Source organism: Vidua macroura, chromosome 8 (assembly GCF_024509145.1).
Source record: "Vidua macroura isolate BioBank_ID:100142 chromosome 8, ASM2450914v1, whole genome shotgun sequence".
Taxonomy (NCBI): domain Eukaryota; kingdom Metazoa; phylum Chordata; class Aves; order Passeriformes; family Viduidae; genus Vidua; species Vidua macroura.
In genome coordinates, this window is record NC_071578.1 from 26,771,369 (window position 1) to 26,793,104 (window position 21,736).

Consider the following 21,736-nt stretch of genomic DNA (forward strand, 5'->3'; position numbering starts at 1 on the left):
ATGCTGTGGCACCAAGTGGGGGAGCTGAGACAGCAGGTGTAATAGAAGGGTTTTGAGTCTTGTGAAGCTGGTTCTGCTTAGTCTTTGGAACAGAAAGGCAAATCCACTTACACCATTCCCTGTCAGCAGGGGACTTCTCATATGGTTGGAGGAATTTGTTGAAAAATCATTACTAAGGGTGGAAATCTCTGGGCACCCTGAAGCAGAAGCAGCTTCTGAAGACAGGAGGCAAATGTATGTTAGGGCAGAGAAACTATCCTGTGTTCATAGTCTGTTTCCTGTGATCTAATCTGGGACTTCAAAAGGAGGGGGGAAATCCTTTTGTAGGTTTTAACAGAAGGTTACCCCTGTACTTAAATTCTAGATAGGAAAGCTTTTAAGTGGAGCTTTTTGTACCCTCTTGAGTATTGGTCTGTGCTGTTCAATGCCAGCCAGTGCAGGGACACCTGCTCTGTGTTCCTCACAGGTATTTCCACCTCTGTCAGCTCCCCTCTCTCCCTGCCCTGTGGGAACAGCTGCCCCACTGACTCCACAGCTGCTCTGAGAACAAGGAGTTGAAGGGGCTGGTGCCCCAGGAGCTTGTGGCCACCTTGCTCCAGGGAGGTGTGAGGGAAGGAAGCATTCCTCAGTACAGGACATCAATCTCATAGCTCAGCTTGTTCAAAGGAAGTTCTCCAGCCCTTGGAGAACCCATGAATAGCATTTGCTTCCTGCTACTCCATCCTCCTTGTCTTGGGATAATTTTGAAGTACTTTTTCCCTGTCTCTGAAAGCTAAACATTCAGGATACACATTAAGGAGTTCTGCATGTGACTGCTTCTAACAAAGAACTTACAGTCCACTTTAAAAAAAAGGTGCGTGTGCACACCCCCACATGAAATTTAAGGTATCATGGTTGAAAGGCTGCCAGGCCCAGCTGTAAATGTTCTCCTAATGAGCAATGAACAGTGCAGGCTGCAGTTAAATACTGGAAAATACTCAGTGGAGGAACCAGTCATGCAGGGAGGCTGATGCTCAAACACCAGGGAGACAGAGAGGAGCTCACTTCCAATTGCACAGATGTTCTTCAGCCATGGGAGAAGAGGACCAAATGCCACTGAAATCCATTGAATCCTCACTAAGTATTCAAGAGTGCTAAGAAGCAAATGGGTCATTTTGTCCAAGTCTATTTCTTCTAACAGCTGAGCAAAGCCCAGGAGACTGAGAGACACCAGCTGTGTGTCCAGGGGGTCACACTGCAAGGCAGTACCTGACAGGAGTTTCCCACTAAGTGTGTAGGAGTGTGCCAGCTCCCAGAGTTTCCCTGCAGTGGTGAAATGAACTAAAGCACGTGAATTCCAATTGGATAGAAGCACAGCTGTAGCAGCTTCCAGACACAGGAAAGCTGGACACGTGCCACAGTAGTTTTTGCTGACCATCTTGTAAATGAGACATAACACACACTTTGGTTGCAATTATTTTTTAATGGAAAAGACTAATCAATGTTTTACATAAATATCAATTAGTGACAAGTCAGTTGAGTAAAGGAATACCTACCCCCAAGTTTCAAAGGCTCATAATGAACTGACAAAGTAGCACACAATGAGGACTACATGGAATTAATTGGAAGAGGTGGGCTGCACGTCAATCCCCTTAAATAAGTTCAACTGCTGATCACATCTGTTACTGGAGTTAGTCACCGTGCAGTCTTCCCATGGAGCAAGAAGGACACATGAAGGGGAAAGTGAACTCCTAAAACACCTCTCTGCCTCCAGCAGAAAGCCCTGGCTATGAAAGTACAAAAGCCTCAAGTGTCTTGCTGATGTTAAGACCTTTCAGGGTCTGGTTTCAGATGTGCAGTCTCCCCTTCTCAGACTAAAAACTTAACTTTTAAATGAATGCACAGGATTGATCAGACAGGAATGTGTTCACACTGCAAAGTGACACCAAGGTCGGATCTTAATTTATTTTCTACAGGGTTGTGAAGAACTCAAATCACTTTTATTCCCAGGCAGGCTGCAGGGATGGGGAGAAGGGGGGCCTATTTTCATAGTCATTAAGAGCAATTTGTTAAGTGAGTAGAAGCTGCGCCAGAAACTATGGAGCTTCACAGTTTTTCCATGGAGCCTGACAGGCATGATCCATGTTTCCATATAACATCTTTGCACTCGTTCCTACAGGCTCAAAAGGCTAAATATCTGAAGAGGTATTGCTCACATTATGTGCACAGCTTCAGGAAGATCCAAGTTACTGGACCCCACTTTCACATACATAATCACATGGAAACCACAGATTAAATACCTTTAAACTGCTTCAGTGGGAGCCACGGTTTGCCAAGTTAGTGTTTCCCAAATAAACAGCAGGTCATCAATCTGCTGAAGGCATCTAATTCCCCAAATATTACTTTTAAATATTATGTGGCTAAGATGCCTGCTTTCCAGTGGTTTAGCCAATAAAAATTCATTATGAATTATCTAGAACTAACAGAAACACACATTTCATTTTACAGCTTTTTCAGTGACATTCAAGTAGTTTGTAAATGCTGGGGACACAGTAGGGTCTGATCTACTGGCACATGAAAATTAACACCCTACCCTGTTCTCTGAAAGGCTCAAAATTCACAAGAGTTTTGATTTAAAACTTAAGTTACCAATTCTCCTCTCACATGTTAGGTCCCATAAATCCATGTATTTTTCAAAGTCTGAATTTCACATATTTAGCTGGGAAATGCACCGACACAAGATGCAAACGAAACCTCTGAAGTGAGCAACTGCTCCATAAAACAAATTGCTTGCAAGTACAGCCTAACTAAGATGGAACCCAACACATGACAGTTGTAGCAGCTGAAAGAACAGCAGCACTTCTAAAGTCACTGTCAGAGGTGAACGTTCCACAGCACCAGAAATATCCTGCTTTATACCTGCACTGGCTTCTACATACTTCAAGTGACAACCCTTTAAAGATCCTTGTATTCCCATAACAGATACAAATTTGTTAACACCTCTAAAGCATCAGATTGCTTATGGTCAGTGGGTTTACATTTCAGAATTAATGACAACAAAAAGGGATCTTCTGCACCAGAACTCTGTTAGATAAGGAATCTTTCTTTTTGTTATAATTTTAGAAGAGAAAGCAGATGGCCAAACACAAAACACAAGCACTCAGCTGGCTGCAGTCACTCAGCGTGATGTGGGACTGATAGCAGGAAGGGGATGATTTCAACACATCCAGTTCTTCACATCTAAACAAATTTAAAATAGGGTTATTATTCTCTTTGATAAATAGCAACACTTTGGAAAAAAAAAAAAAACAACTATAAGATACCCTTGAAAAAAAGTGGTATTAACATTCCTCCTAGAACTGAGGATCCTTCCTTTTGGGGTTTGAAGTACTCCTGCTAAGGACCATGTTCATTAATTTCAAAAACAATGACAAAGAGTTATCATCAGAAAGGAAAGACATGAGGTCAGCTGTAAATACATTACTAAGGTAAGAAAGAAGCTGCCTGAAGATTGATACGTTAATTCCGTATCTTAGTTACAATCAGAGTTACCAAGTGTCAATCAGTTGAGAGATTTACACAAGGACAGAAGTAATTCCCTCCCTGGCCTGTGATCAAAAGAGGAGGAATAATAACAAAGGAGAATGGTCCAGCTGTTAAAAAGGTGTATGGGGAGGAAATTACTACGCTGTTAAACATAATTTAAAGAATTGAAGGTGACCATTAGCTGCCAGTGTCTGTGTTCTGTACCCCCAAGTTATGATTAGGCTCAGCTGTTCTAATAAATTCTGTATCCTACCTGTAAAGGAGACCGATACAGCCATTTTTCATTATCTCCACTGAGTTTCATACAGGCAAAAAGGTCACAAACTGTAGGAAGGCCAAAGTCCTGAAAGAGAAGTCACCTTAATTACCAACCCCAAACATAAATACATTCTTATGTATCTTCAAATTATGTAAAGGGTTCAAAACCAAAACTGATTTCTGAGTCTTTGAGATTAATACCTTCTTCATTTAGTGTAACATATTAACTTGTTTAGTGCTAAGTAACTAATAATTGTGAAAATATTAAAAGAGCCAAGAAATCTAAAAACTTTCAGTCAGTATTATCCAGAAGAGCTATGACTTTGGAAGATAATTAAGTCATTAAATTCAGCAAAACAATAAACCTGGCACATAAGACACAAAAGTATCAAAAACTTATGCTCACTTGTGCTTTCTTGCGCAGAAGCCATTTATCTTCCACTGGAGGCAGGTTTGCATTTTCTAGGTCATTTGAAGCCAACACCCAACTGTTTACATTTAAGGGGAGGTGGAATGGAGCCAAGAGGTCTAGGTAAGGACTCTTGAAACTCTTGTCTGCTTTTTCCCGACTCTCCTTTTCTTCTGTGCTTTCTGCTTTTTGCTCAGCCTTGGCCAGCCAGCTTGTCAGAGGCCTCTCGAGCAATGCCTTCCAGGGCTCTGCGATCTCTGCTGAATAATCTGCTTTCTCTGCACTCATGGGTTCCCTTGGGAGCTGCTGGGCAGGGCTAAGCCAGGAATTGGCAGCAAACTTGGTCTTCTCATGCTCAGGGTCTGGTACATCTCTCTGGCTGACCGGAACTCCATTTTTGTCCTTCCCATCTTTCCGCAGGAGCCATTTGCAAAGAGCCTCTTTTCCACAGTTTTCATCACACACACATTCTGAAAAGCTGGCACACAGATCATTAGCTTTGCACACATCTTCCACTTTAAAGGGGGCCTGCGGATGCTGAAGAAGCCAAGCATTTACAGCAGATGTAGTGGGTAATTTCTTTCCATCAAGATGCTCATTCAGGCACTTCAGATTTCCCAGGTTCTCAATTTCCACACTTTTGCTCTGGCTGCCACGACAACTGGTACATGTTTCAGCTTTAAGGAGCCAATCATTCAAATTACATTCCTCTCTAAAAGGTTTAAATTCATTCTTCCATTTCTCATCTGAAGCAATACTTGCATTTTCTGTGTCAGGAGTAAGCAGCCAGTCAGAAAGGTCCATCTCTTCTTGTCCAAGGGATTCTAATTCCTCCACCTTTTCAATAGTGGAAAAGGATGAGTTGACAGTAGAGGTGGAGTCCTTGCGACCAGGAGAATCTGTCTTCCCAGCAACATCACGCTGCTGATTGTGCAGGAGCCAGTTCTCCAGATCCTTCAGATTACCCCAAGCTTGCTCAAAATAGCAGACTTTGGAAGAATTCAAATCCTAGTAAAGACACATTGAAATACATCTATTAAAACTAAAAGGCAACGTTCAGTAACATTGTATAGTTAGAGCATTCAGCTAGTAAGTGCCAAAGCATCAGGTGAACACGATGCAGAATGAAGAGTACTGCAGAAGGTTTCATTCCCACCACATTCTGCTTGCAATCAGGTACTGTGTTTTCCCCTCTGTTCAAAACTAGGTTAGCACACAAAAGGTTTACCTGGCTGGGCTCTGACACACACTTTTGGGTAACCCATTCCTCAAGATTGGTGCTGGGAACATAGGGAGCCTGGCGCACACCCACAGGCCTGCTTCCGAGTAACCAGCCAGCCAGCGAGGCACTCACTGTCCCACACTGCGTCTGCTGCTGAGAGAGAATGCCCTTGGTTAGGAGAAAGACTGACTGCTGAGCCAACCTATGGTGAACATCGACACAGGCATTCAGCAGGCAGCAGTATTTCTGCACCAAAAGGAAAAACAGTCCCCTTTATGATGAAAAAACCCACAGGAATTGGATAGTTCCAACATCAAGGAACATTCAATTAAGAAATCCTGTCAGTCACACCCCACATACACTTTCATACTCTGTTCTTGCCTGTCTGCTCTTGGAGCAGCTACAATGTCAGACCTCTCTGCTCACCATAGCCACTGCTACTGGCTACTCAAGCATCTTAACAAACAAACACAAGCCATTACTCAAGCTCACATAACGTGCTTGAGTTCTCCTCTTTCCTCTAATGCAATTGAACACTCACAGACAGGTCAATCTTACCTGCTCACAGTTCATTAGGGCACAACTCTGCCCTGGGAACCAGGGAGAAGTATTCTCTCTCTCTGAGGTTTGCTGAAAGAAAAGTAAAAATTAATTTAAATCTCCATTTTGTCCAGTTCCTAGGACAAATTCTACAATAAAGCAGAAGTAAAGCACAGTTACAAATGCTCAGTGCTTTATGGCTAACAATGGTCTCAACAATTACAACAGAATGGAGAAAAATTGACTATAAAAATACTACCTTGAGTCTGCTTCCTTTAACAGAATTGTCTCCAATAATACAGGAAATATGCCACTTACATAAGAATCCCAAAATACTTTTATCACAGAAAACATCTACTATGTTTTAACTATTGCTATCTAAAGAAAACAGCAACGAATTTTCATCTGCTGGAATAGAGTAAGAATGCAGTAGTCATTCCCTCAGCCTCTGCCAAAATACATTAAAATACATGTACATAACTAAACTCAGTGAAAACTACACACACTAATTAATAAATCACTGTGTATTTATTATACAGCTAAAATTATATGACTCGCACACAGAATCCATTAGAGCTGTCACTAAAAGCAAAAATATCACTTGGAATCTATTGCTCTACTGAAAAAAAAAAATCTTTGAGGCAAGTATTCCAACCCAGGGAAGTCCTGGTGCTTACCATTGTTTTAATGGAACCAAATGAGGTAATAGCTTGGCGAAGGTAAGATGTGTCAGCCTCAAAGTTCAGGATGGAAGACTCTTCAGGTTTAAGTGTAAGACTTTCCAGTCTGAAAGAGAAAGGTGATAGTTACAGTCCTCTTCATCTGTCCTGTCTTGGAAGTCAGTCCATTATTTCATAAAAAGGCTTTCATGCTACTTGGCAGTAATTAGGTAACAAAGAAGACTGATACTGCATACAAGAAAGGAATGGCAATCTACAAACCAAGAACAGAATAAATTGCCAGCAAAATACAACTTTCACCTTCTTACTTCAACTGCCATCAACAACTAATATTTGAAATAATCTGCATAAACGAGTACCTCTCCTGCTCATTATAGTCCTGATTTATCACCTCAGACTGCTGTTCTTATTTCTAGGAACTATTAAAAATGTAGGAACAGTGAGATATGTTAGTTCTATTAGAATAAAAAATCAGATTAAATTCATAAGTTAAAATAAACCAAACTAGGTTAACTTGCATCATAAAATATATTTACCTCTCCAGGCAAATTGAAATCTGGTTTGCCAGTTCGTTACTGTAGGAGTGTTCCAGCTGATGAATAAGGCAACTGAACTGTCCCAAGTACTGCGTGGAAGACAAAAACACACGTTCTTGTTTCAGCTTCCAGGATTAAAATTGAGCCCATACTTGCAAGGAAGATGTTTGCTTGAAAATGGCAGTGCAGCAACTGCCAGCCAAGCCTTACCCAATAGAGCTGCTGTGCCTGCTGCTGCAAGGCCTCCTCTTTGAGCTGCTGGATGAGATCTACCTGCTCGAAGAGCCACACCTCACGGCTGCGCAGGCATTCCAGCTGCCGGCTGATGTGGCTGTGGATCTTGGCCTTGACCTGGCAGGAAACACACACCATTTCTACATCTGTCAAGCAGAGTGGACGTACATGTGCTGCACTGATTACAAACTGTTTGTCAGTGGCAAGTGGTATTTTTGGAGTGATTTATTTCTCAAAAGTTCATCACAGTCATCCACAGCACCACATGACTCAGGTCAGTAACAGTTCCAAGGCTACCTTTAAAGAGGTATCAAAGAAAAAAGTTATTTGTAATCTCTCTCTATTCTGATGTTTCAATCAACAATCAGCTTTTGGAAATTCTGCATGCCTAAGCTTGCAGAATTGATAAAGATATACAGGAACACTTTTATCAAGGGCATGGCAAAATGACACAGCAATGTGTTTGCAAATTGCTAGGAAAATTTCAGACCACGATGATAATAGTAAATATTCTGGAATAATAAAAACTTTAATTGAAATCACGTTAGTTATGAAAAAATTACCTCCCGCCAGTTTTCTTTAATCTGCTGCTCAGCTTTGACAATTCCAGATATAGCTGTTTCCAAGTCCTTCTTTGCTTGAAGGCACTTTGCCAGGGTCTCACTGTTGCAGGAATTTCTGTTTCTATCTTGTGGTGGACTCATTCTTGAAGTGTTCCTAAAACACAATGGAAAAAACTGTTTCTTAATAGTTTCTATTCCTCTTTAACAGAAGAGGAAGGGCATCATATGAAGAACCATCTGCTCTACTTCACTATAAAGGTGAACAAAAAAGCCCCTAAGACCCTACACAGATGCAAGTTTTCTAAACATAGATAAAGCTATCCTCCAGGAGCAACAACGGTCTCTCAAACACCTCGGCACACAGAATTTGCACAATCACAGGAAAACCAACAGATATTTGACAACAGCTTCAGCCACAGGAGTTTAGGCAATCCTCCCCCACCAGTCACCTTCCTCCAGCTTTTATGCCTAGCCAGCAAACTCCAGAGCTGAGGGGCTGGTTCAGGGAAGGTTCAGCAGCAATGCTGGAGCTGGGGGAGAATGGCCTGACCAGGGGCAGGAAATATTTCAGTCACCCTTCTTTCCTCTGCAGGCAAATGAGCTGACTCCAATAAATGAGAAAATTCCAATACAGTTCCACTAACTGAAAACCCACATGTTGCTACAAAGATCATTCTTTACTAAGTTACAAAGGCCAGAATTTTCACAGCTACCCATTTGTCCTGGTCACAGCTGTAGTAACTTAGCTTCAGCACCGTTTCAAGTAGAAGGGGCTCAAATACAAAATTTCTACAGAAGTTATACTGGCAAGGACTCTGCAAGTAAGGGGGAAAAGATAGTATGGATTTTTAGTAAAAATGGGAAGGATCACTGTAAGCACTTTTCCTAAACAGTGGGTTATTTTGTTACCAAAGAGTTTGAATTCTCCTGTCAGTTTCATGAGATTCTTGAAGCACTGAACATTCATAGTATTTATTCTATTTAAACAAGTCCTCAGCAATGGAAATTCTATGGAAATTCCCAGCAGATTTAAAGCACATGCATGTGCCAATGTAAAATGTCACAAATTTTACCACGGCTGGAGGGAACTGAAAGTAGTTTTGAATATGACAAGACAACCAAGACCTTGTGTTACTGAGCAGCCATTTAGTCTGCAACTTCCAAGCCCCATGATCATATAAACTGCAACCCAAAAGTCCTTTGACAGGAAGATATAAAAGACAGATATAAAAGTGTGTGTTTCACAGAGGACAGGGCTAAGAGTGGCTTGCAAGTGGAAGGTGACAGAAAAAGCAATGTTCACAGTGGGGCAGGAGCAGAGGCTGCACCTCCCTTAGTTGCCTCAGCACCTCCAGACACAAGACATAGACCAGGCACAGAAGCCACCCCAAGACCCTGCACACAACTCAATCCCATCCTCACCATAACATCTCTCATCCTCTAGGAACTGCAGAGCACAAATACAAGAGAATTCAAATGTAATATTTAAGTTTATGTTATTTTGCACCAAATCAGACAGTGCAGAAGTCCAAAATACATCATTCTCCATGCTGTGCTATGAACACCAGTTTTGTGCCAGTATTTGCACACTCTAGCTTGTTCACAGGTTCAGTTCTATAAGGTTTCATGATCTTCACCATGCTAGCAACATTTAATAAAAGGTAAGCTAAGCTTTTTCTCACAACACTCCCTAGACTTTATCTTGCTTTTCAACTCTCATGTACAACCTACAGGAAGTAGGAGCCAACAATGAAAGTGGGAGCCCTAGTTCTCAGAAATAATCTAACAAGTAGATGACAGCAATACACCCAGCCAAGAAAACAAGGATATTAGGTACCTTTGAAACTATCATATACACAAAAGTAAATTTTAAAAAATCATATTGGTTATTATTTCACTTTTTATATTCTTACATAACAACGAGTCAAAGTCTGAAAGGCTAAATAAAACTACCATATTTGTTCACACAATAGATAATGTACTTAATAACTCTTGTGAAAATTATGTTAACCTACTTTATCACACTCTGTATTAGCAACTTCATAATAGCACAATTAAATTTAAGAAGCTTACACACTCTTCTCTACTGATCTCTGAAATTACTGTTTGTTGCTCTTCCTTTTTTCAATGATTACGAGAGACTCACTCCAGAATGTATAGAGAGAATGAATGCTGCCTTCCTCCAGCCAGCCAGCTCCTGTTAAAATGGCTGTTCTTAGGCTTTGTCGCAAATAAGCCAGTAAAACTCACATGTTGAGCATGAGAGCCAATCCACCCTTCTTTTCAATTTCCACAAGCCTCTAACAAAACCAAGTGGGGGCAAGCACCTATTTCCTTGCTTCCCAGTTACTCCCAAATAGCACTAAGAATTTAAGACGTTTTCAGGTCACATTCTCTGAAACACCCGCGATCACACAATTCGGCTCAACAGTAACAGAACACAAGAAGACACACGGCTGCAACACACCATCACCTGCTGTGGCCATTTCCGCGCCATCAAACGGTTTCCAAGCACACGGGGGTCCCCACCAGCCCCCGCTATGTGCGTCACGGGATGCACACCCCCAACAGATGAGCTCGCACTTACTTTCCGCGCTCAGGAAGCAATCCCGCAATGTCCTGTTTATAACGCGGCCTCCATTCCGGAATGGCACGGCCTCCGGAATGCTTTCCGGAATGCCCCTAACCCTGCAAATTCCGCTCCAAGCCCCGGCTCGCTGGAGCGGCCCCGCGCCTTATCGGAGCGGCCCAGCCCGCGCCCCGCCCCGGCCACCGCGCCCGGCCCAGCCGCACGTCGGCAGCGCCGGGGCGGGCCCGGGGCGGGCCGCGACCACCGGCCCCGGGCCGCATCCGCTCCGCCTCGGCCGGGCTCCGCTCAGCCACAACACCAAGTGCCTCCAAACATCCAACCAGCAGTTGAAACCGCGTAACCTCAACGTTTTGCAACAAAACCGCTATTTCTTGCAACTTCGTAAGTGTGGCAATGTATCTTCTTCATGTAACAAGAAAGCAAACCCGAGCGCTGAGGCAGCAGCAAGAGCTAAAACCCAGCTGCCGAGCTCAACCTTCCGTCCCTGGCCGTGCACAGCCCGGCAGTGAGGCTCCCCATCCAGCACTGAGCCTGCGGTGTGCCAGAAACACTGACACTGAGCAGCTCGGATGCAAGTTAGTTCCTAGAAAGAACAAAATGACACGCACACATACACAATTCTTGTCACATCTACTCTTGCTTCCACAATTCCACACACACAGCTGAGGAAAGCACACAGAACGGCCTCGGTTGGAAAGGACCTTGAAGATCATGTCGTTCCAACGCCTCTGCCATGGGCAGGGACACCTCTCACTAGACCAGAGTGCCCAGCACCCCATCCAGCCTGGCCTTAAAAACTCCCAGGGATGGGCCACGCACGTGTCCTCGCCTGCATTTAAGCAGTAAAAATGTTATAGCCATGAAACCAAAAGAACTGCCTGAATGATAAGGAAGATGATACTATTGTTCCTAATAGTAAAATAACTACCAGTTTTTACAGGAAGACTTTTGGCTTGCTGGAGAGGTGTCACCACAAGACCCTGCAGCTACAACTCCCGGTCACAGGGGCTCTGTGCAACCTCCAGGCTGCCTACTCTCCAGCTCGGAGATGTTCATTCCCATAGGTCAGAAACCGCTGGACAAAACTAATTTTAAGCTTTTAATTAAGTATGTGGCTGCTGGTGAGCAGAGGAGGAGGAGACAACACTGCCTCTTCTGCAAGCAGGCTGGCAGGAAACTGGTTCTACCAGCTTTTCACTCTCAGCACAACCATCCCTGCTGCCCTTGGGAAGAGCATTGTTTTTCATTTCAAATGGGTGTGGAAAAATCACCTCACAAACAGGGCTGTGCAGAGCCTTTTTTGGGGAAAAGCTTCTGAAGGGAACGAAGCATCCCATTGAACAGGCTCTATTTATAAATGTGGAATGATTTCTTCCATTTGGCAGGACAAGGCTACTCCAAAGGCCTCTCTGACCTGTCTTTATGTGGCTTTAAAACAGCTGCCTTGTTTGAACTGAAATCCTCACGGACTTCCATCTAACCCCACCAAAAAACAGTAGTTCCTCTTAAGAAGCTCTCCCAAATTAGATAGGCAGGAGTTGTGGTCAGGGCGTGAAGTACTCCAAGTACAGGAGCTGAATCTGGGAACTTCCCTTTTACATCCAAGCATAACAAGCACTTTGTTCAGTGCAGCATCAGCATTATGTGCCAGTAGCTGCATGGAGCTCCTGCTAGGGGGATTATTTTACTCCAAAACAAGTATATAACACCCTATTTTTTTAAATCACAAGCCATGTGAAGAAAAGAAATAACGTTTAACAGTTTTGAGCAAGAGAAAAAGTGAAATAAACACCTTAAGAAATAGTAACAGAAGTTTCAGGTATTACATTTTCTAAAATTCAGCTAGTTTTCACCTGTCTGCACACTATATGGTCTGTGCCACAGACCTGAACACCTGTGACTATCTTTTCTGACTGTTTTAGCTCTGAAACAGCCCAGCCAGTGCACAAAGCACTTGTACTGAGACAATCTCACAAGAGCTGGGCTCTGAACAGTCACAAGTCACTAATGCAGCTGTGAAGAAGTCTGATCACTACTTTATTCCATCCACCACAAATATATATTTTATGCACAACAAGCATATAACTGAAATCACAAAGTATCTGAATATCAAGGCCTGATATCTCTATGCTATTATTACTGAAAATACCAAAGAAGATACCCAAGAGTGGGGGAGACACACATTTACCTTAACGCAGATTGCACATTACAACGCATCTTCCAGACTATTGCACTTAAAAACCCTGTGGCAAACAAGTGACAAACCCGTGGTTCTGCCTGAAGCATATGGCCTCAAAGACAGCATTGCCATGCTCTCTGCACATTTATCTCTCCAATGTTATGCACTTGCAGCGTGACGAAGAGTGACTGCACTTGCAGTGACGAAGAATGGCTTTTACATGGCTGCCGGCTTTTTTCCGCTCCCCTGACTGCATACCTTATCGAAAGTCTCGGGAGGACGGCAACCTTGTTCCTCTGTCATCTTTTCTCTTTAATCCCAGCCATAAACACCGAGTTTATAGCTGTCAGAATGCTCAGCAAACCCCCGGAAGCTCTGGCTCACACCACTCACCAGCATGGAACAACACAGGTCTGACAAACTTCCAACAAACACGATGCGGCACAACCCCGACCATTCCTAACCCAGACATTTACTGCTTATATAACCTCTGAGAAGCGCAGCTGCTAACAAAAGACTTTGCCTTTGCAATTAGAAACGTGGCTTTAGGAGCGCTCGCGGCACAACCTCTCCGGCACACGGAGAGCGAGATCAGTACAAAACCCCGTCTCCGTGGCCCGTGTGAGCCCGGCGCCGCGGAGCGTCCATTTCCCGACCGACCTGCCCGACCCAGGCCGGGCGCCTGGGCACTTCCCGCAGCGCGGCACGGGGTGCCTTACGGGGTGCCTTACGGGATGCCTTACGGGATTCCTCACGGGATTGCTCCCGGATCCCCCCCGGATGTCTTCCCCGCCCTGCCGGTCCCGCCGCCCCCTCACCGCTGGCCGCGCGCCGCTCCCTCAGCCCCGCGCCGTCCGCCCGCCCGCCGGCCCCGCGCGCTCTCGCGAGACCGCGGGCCCGCGCGCCCCCTGCCGGCGCGGCGGAGCGGCTGAGGGGGCGCTGAGGGAGCGGCGGGGGCGGTGCTGCTGCTGCCGCTGCTCACGGCAGCCAAAATCCGGGAATCACGGTAAACCCTCGGAGCACAGAACGTGTAGCATGGGGCGAGCCACCGGTGTGGGTTTTTTTCGTGTCCACCGGAAATTTCCCAGAGTACGTGGCTTGGTGTGGCTTTCCACAGTACAGGTTTTGGGTTTTCCTTTCCGCAAGGGTGAAGCAGGGCAGAGCATTTCCCAGTGCTGCCTCCCCCCTTTCCAGCTGGGAAAATCCAGTTACTGCTCCCTGCCCGCGCGCTTTAGCCGGTCAGGGGCGAGCAGACCAGCCCAGCCGGTCAGAGCGTGGCGCCGCCAGCGCCGAGGCTGCGCGTTGGATCCCTGCGGGGACCATTCGGGAGTTGGACTCGATGGTCCTCCTGGGTCCTTTCCAACACAGACTATTCTGTGATTCCGTGTGATTTCAGCCTTTCCGTGACTACCCGGTCAGCACATTTGTGGAGTGATGCCTTTTGGAAGTGTATGCACAGCATTTAAAGCTTAATAGAGAATGTATGGGGGCTTCAAGCAGAAGGGACTTCAAATGGAAATCTAAGTAGCTGAGTACATGTGGTAGCTGAGTCACAATTTCCCACACATTTCCTCCTCTGGGCACAGACCAAGGAGCCGTTCTTCTGATCAGGACCCTACTCGAGGTTACAAGTACAAATTATTCAGTGCTGACATAAGAGAAAGTATAAATCAGCAGCCTAATCCCAGATGTGCTGTTACCCTAGGATCAAGCATTTCAGGTATTTGGCTTCCTTGTCTAAACACGTAGGAGACACGGGGTGTGTTATATAATCCTCCTCTGTGTACTTGGATTTAAGAGGAAAAATAATACCAACCCTGCCTGACCTTGGAAAACCAGGAGTGCTCAAACACCTGTTGTGTCCCCCCATGCAGCTACCCAGCAGGACTCTCCCGAGGAAAGAAAGCTGCCTCTCCTGGGCAAGCAGGTATAGTGAACAGTGACAGGTTTCTGTCATGTCTTCCACAGGCTTGACGAAGGCAATATCATAATCCAGATGGTCTGAGAGTTTTTTTTGTTGGTAGAGTTGCTTCACACTTTTTGTGTGGATTCATTGTGGTTAAGGTCATGCCTTCCTAAGAGAATTTGCTCTTTGGACACATCTTCCATCTTACCTCTAAAGGAATATCAAGGGTAAGGAACCACATGCATCTTTTAATGGTCTCTTTCCTCCCACCCCTCATGGCAGTACACACTGCTCCTCCCTCAACCATACCCTTTGCCATGCCAGATGTGCCTTTTTACACAAACCTGCATAGCAGATGAGAAAAAGAAACTTAAAATTACATCAGCTTAAGCGAAAGGCAAATTGGTGATCTACTAAAATAGAGGCAAAAGGTTGGGTAGAGATGCATTTTTATGGGAAAATAAACAGAATAATCTGCTTATGTTAAAACAGAAGCAAAGATGGAGACAGTGGGCAGTTCCTCAGCACTGGATAAAACTGTATCAGTATTCACAATAAGCCTCCAACCAGAGTATGAAGAAAAACCTTTTGGATGCATAAAAGGGATCTAAATACACATCAGAAATAGTTAATGAGGATAAAAGTCTGCAGCTTTTCCCTTCAGAAGTTTGTGACACCACATAATGCACGCCTATACCCAAGATTCTTGCCGAATGGGAATCCCACTTATAGTTCTGCAGCATAAAGCCCATCCTTCCTTGATTTGGCAAAAGTGTATAATTACTCCCTTGTCACACTCAAAGACATTTTTCCTTGCTCGTCTGCAATGTGGAAATGAAGACCAGAGAGAGATTCATCCCTTCCCATCCCCTGGAAACATGAAGGTTTGATAGAGAACTGGAAGCTTTTTCTTCATTTCTTAGGTATGGGCCTGCAAAACTGTACTGCTAGGCACCACTCAAACCACAAAGAACTTGTTAAGAATATTCTCTGGTGCAATGGCTTTAGAGCAAATTTTATGGGGTTTAAAAAATGTTTGTTTTCTCTTTGTGTTCAGATCGTTCCTCTTTCAACAACTGCAATAATGTAGTTGAAGGGCATCAGCTGTGTTAACTTCTCCGGTAAATGCTCCAGAATGTGAGTTCCCTGTTCTGCAATGCTACCACACAGCTGAGCAGTCCATCCCTGCCTCGTAAAGGGAGATTAAGGAAGCGCAGCAAGCCCGGCACAGCTGCGGGTGCAGCGGGACACCAAGGCAGACCCAGCTGCTGGCTGAAGAAGCAGCAAAAGTCCCAAGGCAGAGTATGAAATTCTAGAAGAGTCGTCATTGTAGCTGTCAGGGAACCTCACACAGGCTCCCGCGGGAATCGCCAGTTTCCTCAAGCTCTGCCGCTGGAAAGGGACTGTTTTCCCTTCGTCCCTGCCAGCCCGGGTGCATGACCCTCCCTCGCACGTATCCTCTCTGACGTGTGTCCTTGGTCCCCTGCCAGGTAGGCCGTGACCTGGCACTCGGTCCCACAGCTGTGCGCCAGATCCATCCCCAGCCGTCCCGCAGGGCCCGTCCCGCCCGTGGCCCCAGGGCGACCTCATCCCTCAGCCCGCCCAAGGAGCCGAGCTGAGCAGCTGCCACTTGTGCTGAGGTCCAAAGGCTTCACTGCCCGGCAGGGCACTTTCAGAGCTCTCGGCACTGTATTTACTCACCTTGAATCTTCGCTGTCTGTGTCGAGCTACCTCAGTGCCAGAGAGGAATGAAATGTTTCTGAACTCCCACACAAACAGTTTCATATATAGACTGTAAACAGATGTTTTAATGGCTTTTTCCTGCACACCACACACAGCCTTTTTCCTTTCTCTATTTAGGGATTTCTCATTTCTGCAAACTTTTTACTTACTGTCTATTCTTCTATCCCACTTCACACTGAACAAAAGTACCACCTACACCTAACTCCAAACTTATCTCTCATTTAAGGAGGTTCTCAGGAAGGTCTTCTGTAGCTTCTCCAAACAACCTAACCAAAGGCAGAAGTTCTGGAAGCAATGGGTTGCTTTTGTGAATTAGGGTCCCAGCACAGATGTGAACAAATGTCTTAGTTGTTGTGGCCCAAACCTATCAATGCAAAAAATAACTGGCACAGCATCAAAGGACTCACACTAGGGGGAGGGAGGCATGTAAACAGTGTATAAACAATTTTAACTAAACTAAAACTGTTTTTACAAAGCTTCAACCTGCTTCAGAAAAGTTGTTCTACCACAAACATAGATGAGCCTGTAGCAAAACAGCAGTGCGATTTTGGTCACTAAACATTTTGCAGCTCCCCCCAGTATATATATACACACACACACATTCCAGTCAAAATTGGAGCGGGAAAGGACTCCTACTGCAGACTTGAAACACAAAGGCTGCATTACAGCTCCAGGGTTTGCTCTCATTTGAGTGGAGGAGCAGGTTGTTGAACAACATGCATCACACAATTGAAACAGGTCTCTTCTGCTTTCTCAGAAACACTTGTCTCATGTTTTCCCAAGATCCCTTTTAAGAAAGCAGTTATGGCAGCATGACAGTAAATTAACTCCTTATTCTACTGTTAGAGTGAGGCTGGTGCTGAAAACAAGCAAAAAAAAAAAAGTAGAAAACAAAGGTCACTATGTGAACAAGGAAGAAATTACAACAAAACAAATTATAACATCACATCTTGCATTTAAATCAATGTAAAAGCTTTTCTAAAATTGGACTGTCTGAGGCAGTGGCATTTGTAGGATTTTCCAGTCAATATGAACACAAGACAGCATTCAAATAACCTGCACACGGGAATTTCTGCCCAGTCCCAATCTGGAGTGCATCAGTTTGCACTACAACCAGCACCAGAGGCAGTGTAAACAAATTACCTACAAGCCTGCAAAAAGCCTTCAGAGGAGGGAAAAGGCCTGACTATTTATGCGTATGTCATCACTTGCGTCTGTGTCAGGGGAACGACCAGAAACTCCAGCTCCCGCTGGAGTTGCTTTCAGGTCAGTGCAGCACAGGTCAGGTGCTGGCACTCAGGGCTGGACAGTTCTGTGTCCTTCCTTCCTGCACTACAAAAAGCTGTCAGCAGGTCTGCTGGAAAGCACAAACAAAAGGGTGTTCGGGCAGGATTCACTGCACCCCAAACTGTGACCCCATCTCTGCTTTACAGTAAAAATTGTCGGAGGTGAGCAGGGACCAGAAGATGCCGGAGAGGAAGAGCGGGTCTCTCCTGCGAAGCTGTGCGCCGGCGCTGAGCACCAGGTGGAGCTCGGAGATGTAATCCTGGCCAGCAGGAGTGCACGGGAGCGCCTGACCCACTTTCCTTAAATCCTACTACCTTTAACACCTCGGGGGACAAAATCTCCCCTTCATCACACCTGTGATCCCATTGTTACTGGAGTTGTCTTTAGTGCCTGTAGGCAAGCAGGAGGTGGCTGGAAGGGGATGGAAGTCTGCAGCATCGTTTCCTTGCCTGTGTCCCTCCCCTTTGCTTTCTAAGCTTCCTTCACATACCATCTGAGTAGCATAGCCTGTAGTATACTGAAAGCCTGATAATAAGACAGATAACATCTGTTTAGGTCACGTATCTGAAAGGATTAATGCTCCCAAAGACTTACAACCTGCAGCTTAGTACTCTGCTATCTGAACACATTGGCCCTGGTACATGTGATGGCTGTCAGCTCAAGGCTCAGCACTTCTCCAGCTCAAGAAAGATGGAAGCTGGACATCCAAGCAACCATGGCAAAGGATATGCACCATTCCCTTCATGGATACAGTAAAAGCCACAAGCAATGTGTGCTAAGTCTGGTGAAAGAGTTCCAGGGGAAAGAAACAGCTTCATGGCACTGGTTTTACCTGTGGCAGGGTGCTGCCCCACAGAAAATGGACATGCTCATTCCAGCTGGCAGAGGTGAAAAGGGAGCACAACCATTTTTTATGGGGCAGAACTGCTGTGTGCAAGTTGCTTTCTAAACAAGAAAAGGAACAAAATTTGCACTAATCCACATCACCCACAAAGCTTACTCATCTCATTCCCTTTAAAACCACATGGTTCTGTAGAATTGCTCCTGTGGAGGGGCAGGGGAGTGGGATGACCTGGACTACAGCATCAACAGAAAGCACCACAGGGTGCTGGTGCTTGCCTTGGCAGGCATGAGGGGCTTGCAGGGCACACAGTACTTGTGGATAGGCAGCACCTGCAGACACAAGCAGCCCAGGGCTCTGCACACAGGCTCACAGGCATTAGATTCCCCTGTTTTGACAAGGGTCACTTGTGGCCTGTGTAAGTAACAGTGCTTTGGAAGGAAGCTGAATAGAACATTATATTCTCCATTTCAGATCCATAATTCTGAATGGAGGGAAAAGAAATAAAATTTAGAAATCAATTCTAGACCCTAAAGTCCCCTGAAGGGGAAAGACACAAGAGACTGACGCAGCAAGTTCCACTAAGTTATTTAACTGTACCGTGAGAGTTGATTAGAATAAAGTTGTTTATTTCCAACTCATAAATCCACATGCTGCCTCTTTCTCTCTTGCCAATTAACAGTATTACTTAGCACTAATAAACTGCTTTCATTTTCAAGGGGCTTAAGAAGACAATCACCTCAACATGTCTGAAAGGAACAGATGGCAATGAAGTATTACCATTGCAATTTCACAGTTGGAAAAGCTCCTGAGAGAGGGGGCAGTAGCAGTGTCTGGAGGATACCTAGCCCTGTTCCCTCTGTGGAGCTGGGGTCCCTTGATCTCACCTCCACTCTCAGCTTCTGCTTTAATCCAACCTCACCACACATTACCTTTCCTAGAGCAAAGCTATCCTGTTTTTCTTACTCATTCTTTAATAGTGACTTACATCCTTCTAGAAGGCCTCTTACCTCAGCACATCTCCAGACAGGTTGCTACTGCTTTGGATTTAAAAGACTAAATGTCTATCCAATAAGGCAATTAGTCCAGCCTGTCATTATTCTTACTGGCTATAAGCAGAGAAGTGATTAGGAAGAAACACATTGCTCTGTCCATACAGCGGAGATGCTCTTTTCCCCTGAAACATCTTGGTTACATTTCAGTACAGAACAGTTGACTGCCTTTTCCTCTTCTCACTCACCCATCTCAGAGGACTGTGCAAAAATGCTGTTCTGTGGGGTCTTTTGGCTCAGCTGTACAACAAAAACTTTCTTAAGCTACATCTGGAAGGAAGATAGGCCTTCTATGGAACAGGGGTTCCTAAAGCAAAACATGTTCAGGTGAGGACTAAACAAACAAATACAATAATTTTAATAGTAACTGATGTGACAATGACTAAGCAACTGTTTAGTGTGCTGTTTTGGCTTTTTAAAAGAACTGATTTAACTATGGAAGGTTTTTATTTAAAGCATTGAGATAATACCCTCTATTTCAGTATTTAACTCCAGCCAAAGATTATCTCAAATTGAAATTGCAATGATAATAGTCAGTGCCAAATGTCTCCCAGGAAACCTTCTCTAGGAATGGTAACAGTAAATACTACTTCAGAATGAAATTAATTATTCTAACACCTTTTCAGAAATATTTCAGCGAATACTGATATTAGTATCAATTGCCTTCAATCTCTGCTGAGCCACTGAGCTAAGCATCTCAGCCCATTATCAATGTCAGCCATCAAGTATCAATGTACAATGAAATCTTTTTAGAGACATTAGTTAGTGTCTAGGGACAACATAACATATCCAAAATACTGCATTAACTGGGGCTGTTCCTGCATGTTAAGGTAAAAAAGTCACACTGAGACAAAAGGGTTAAACACCCAATGTGCCAGTGCATCCCTCCCTGAGAATTCCTGGGAAAGGCATCCCCAGTCTGCTCCACTGGAACCTGAGTACTCAGGCTGGGGAGCAGAGGCAGCATGGTGCAATGCAAACTGGTTTTCAAATGGGCTTGAGAAAATAATACACCCTATTTCACCCTAGCTTGACAAGCATCTGTGTTCAGCGTTGACCCACTCAGTTATCAATCTAGTGTGAGTTTTCCTGCTATTTTATTTATATTTAAGAGTAGAATGTAATGGATGTGGATTTTCCTAAATTAGAAAACATCAAAAACAGAGTTCTCACATTTACAAGAGTAACACTTCAACAGAGAATACTTAATATATAAAATGGCTGCATTTGATTTTTTTTAGAAACTGAACCCAAATAGCCCTTTTTTTACGACTTCGATTGTACAAGTAAAACATCTTGTTTTATCCCTGTAGCTAATATTCAGATGAATGTTTGTTGTTGGGGTTTTTTTTTCTCAGATTTCCATTATATTTTGTACATTAAACCTTTCTGAAAGTGTAGGAAGTCCTCAAACATAAACACTATTTCTTGTAAATAACAGCAACCCTGATTAATAACATGAAGATTCAGAATGCCTGTAATGAGTGAGCATCTGTTTTTCTGAACTTGCAAACCATTGGTATCCTTTGCCTTTACTTGTAATTTATTTTTCTCATTCAGGAATGATAATTGTATTTATGACTGTAGTCATACCAATGCATAAACCATAAGTAATTGACACCAGAACTGTATCAAATATAAGAATCGTTCCAGGTTTTATAGCACAACATACAAAGAATTAAAGGGATTTTGCTGTATTATTCCAGTCCCTTCTGCAAACTCTCTCTTTCTGACCAGCTTGATACTGGTCTTATTATATCATCTTCCTACAGCTGGGGGGCTTTATTTTGGAGAGGTGCTTGGAATGGCAGGGGTGGGAAGGAGAATAGAGTTTTTCCACATGTCAAATAAAATATGGATTACAATGGCTGTGGGAGGAAGGTACTCTTTCTATTTTAAAGCTTCAGGTTGACTCTTCAAATCTTTAATTCTCCTGTACATCTGAGGACAAGCTAACAGACAGCACAAGGTTTTAGACCACTATAGTGCTTAAAATTCTCAAAGTGTAATGTTTGAAGAAAAGAAAAAAAAATCAACGTTCAATATTCTGGACCATAAAATAAGCCTGTATAGAAACTGCTTAGCTAAACTCTAAATAACAACAGAGTAATTTTATTTAGTTACTCATTACTTTCTTACTCCTATTAAAGCTTCAATAAAAGGAATTTTAA

The 21,736-nt window shown here is 44.0% G+C and overlaps 1 protein-coding gene across 7 annotated transcripts; it reads right to left on the reverse strand.

The window, feature by feature from the left end:
* Positions 1 to 1,442: 1,442 nt before the first annotated feature.
* NCOA4 (nuclear receptor coactivator 4) lies at positions 1,443 to 13,624 on the reverse strand. 7 transcript variants are annotated; one of them, XM_053984138.1, is made up of 10 exons: positions 13,555 to 13,624; positions 7,968 to 8,121; positions 7,381 to 7,521; positions 7,171 to 7,259; positions 6,632 to 6,740; positions 5,973 to 6,044; positions 5,421 to 5,567; positions 4,190 to 5,200; positions 3,779 to 3,868; positions 1,443 to 3,219 (listed from the first exon to the last, which is right to left on the reverse strand). In XM_053984138.1, exons 2-10 carry the CDS (start codon positions 8,106 to 8,108, stop codon positions 3,214 to 3,216), a joined length of 1,806 nt encoding a protein of 601 aa, XP_053840113.1. In that variant the 5' UTR covers positions 8,109 to 8,121; positions 13,555 to 13,624; the 3' UTR covers positions 1,443 to 3,213. The 7 variants fall into 7 exon arrangements, with proteins under 7 accessions (XP_053840113.1, XP_053840115.1, XP_053840114.1 ...); XM_053984140.1 differs by lacking the exon at positions 13,555 to 13,624 and adding an exon at positions 13,468 to 13,547; XM_053984139.1 differs by lacking the exon at positions 13,555 to 13,624 and adding an exon at positions 13,130 to 13,369.
* Between the last annotated feature and the right edge of the window lie 8,112 nt (positions 13,625 to 21,736).

What these genes read in the sequence shown, in the direction of transcription:
- NCOA4 (XM_053984138.1), bottom strand. Translation starts at nt 8,108, where the DNA reads ATGAGTCCACCACAAGATAGAAACAGAAATTCCTGCAACAGTGAGACC. An exon ending in CCCTAATGAACTGTGAGCAG is followed by an intron (nt 5,568 to 5,972) that starts GTAAGATTGACC and finishes ATTCTCTCTCAG; the next exon opens with CAGCAGACGCAGTGTGGGAC. An exon ending in GTGTGTCAGAGCCCAGCCAG is followed by an intron (nt 5,201 to 5,420) that starts GTAAACCTTTTG and finishes TGTCTTTACTAG; the next exon opens with GATTTGAATTCTTCCAAAGT.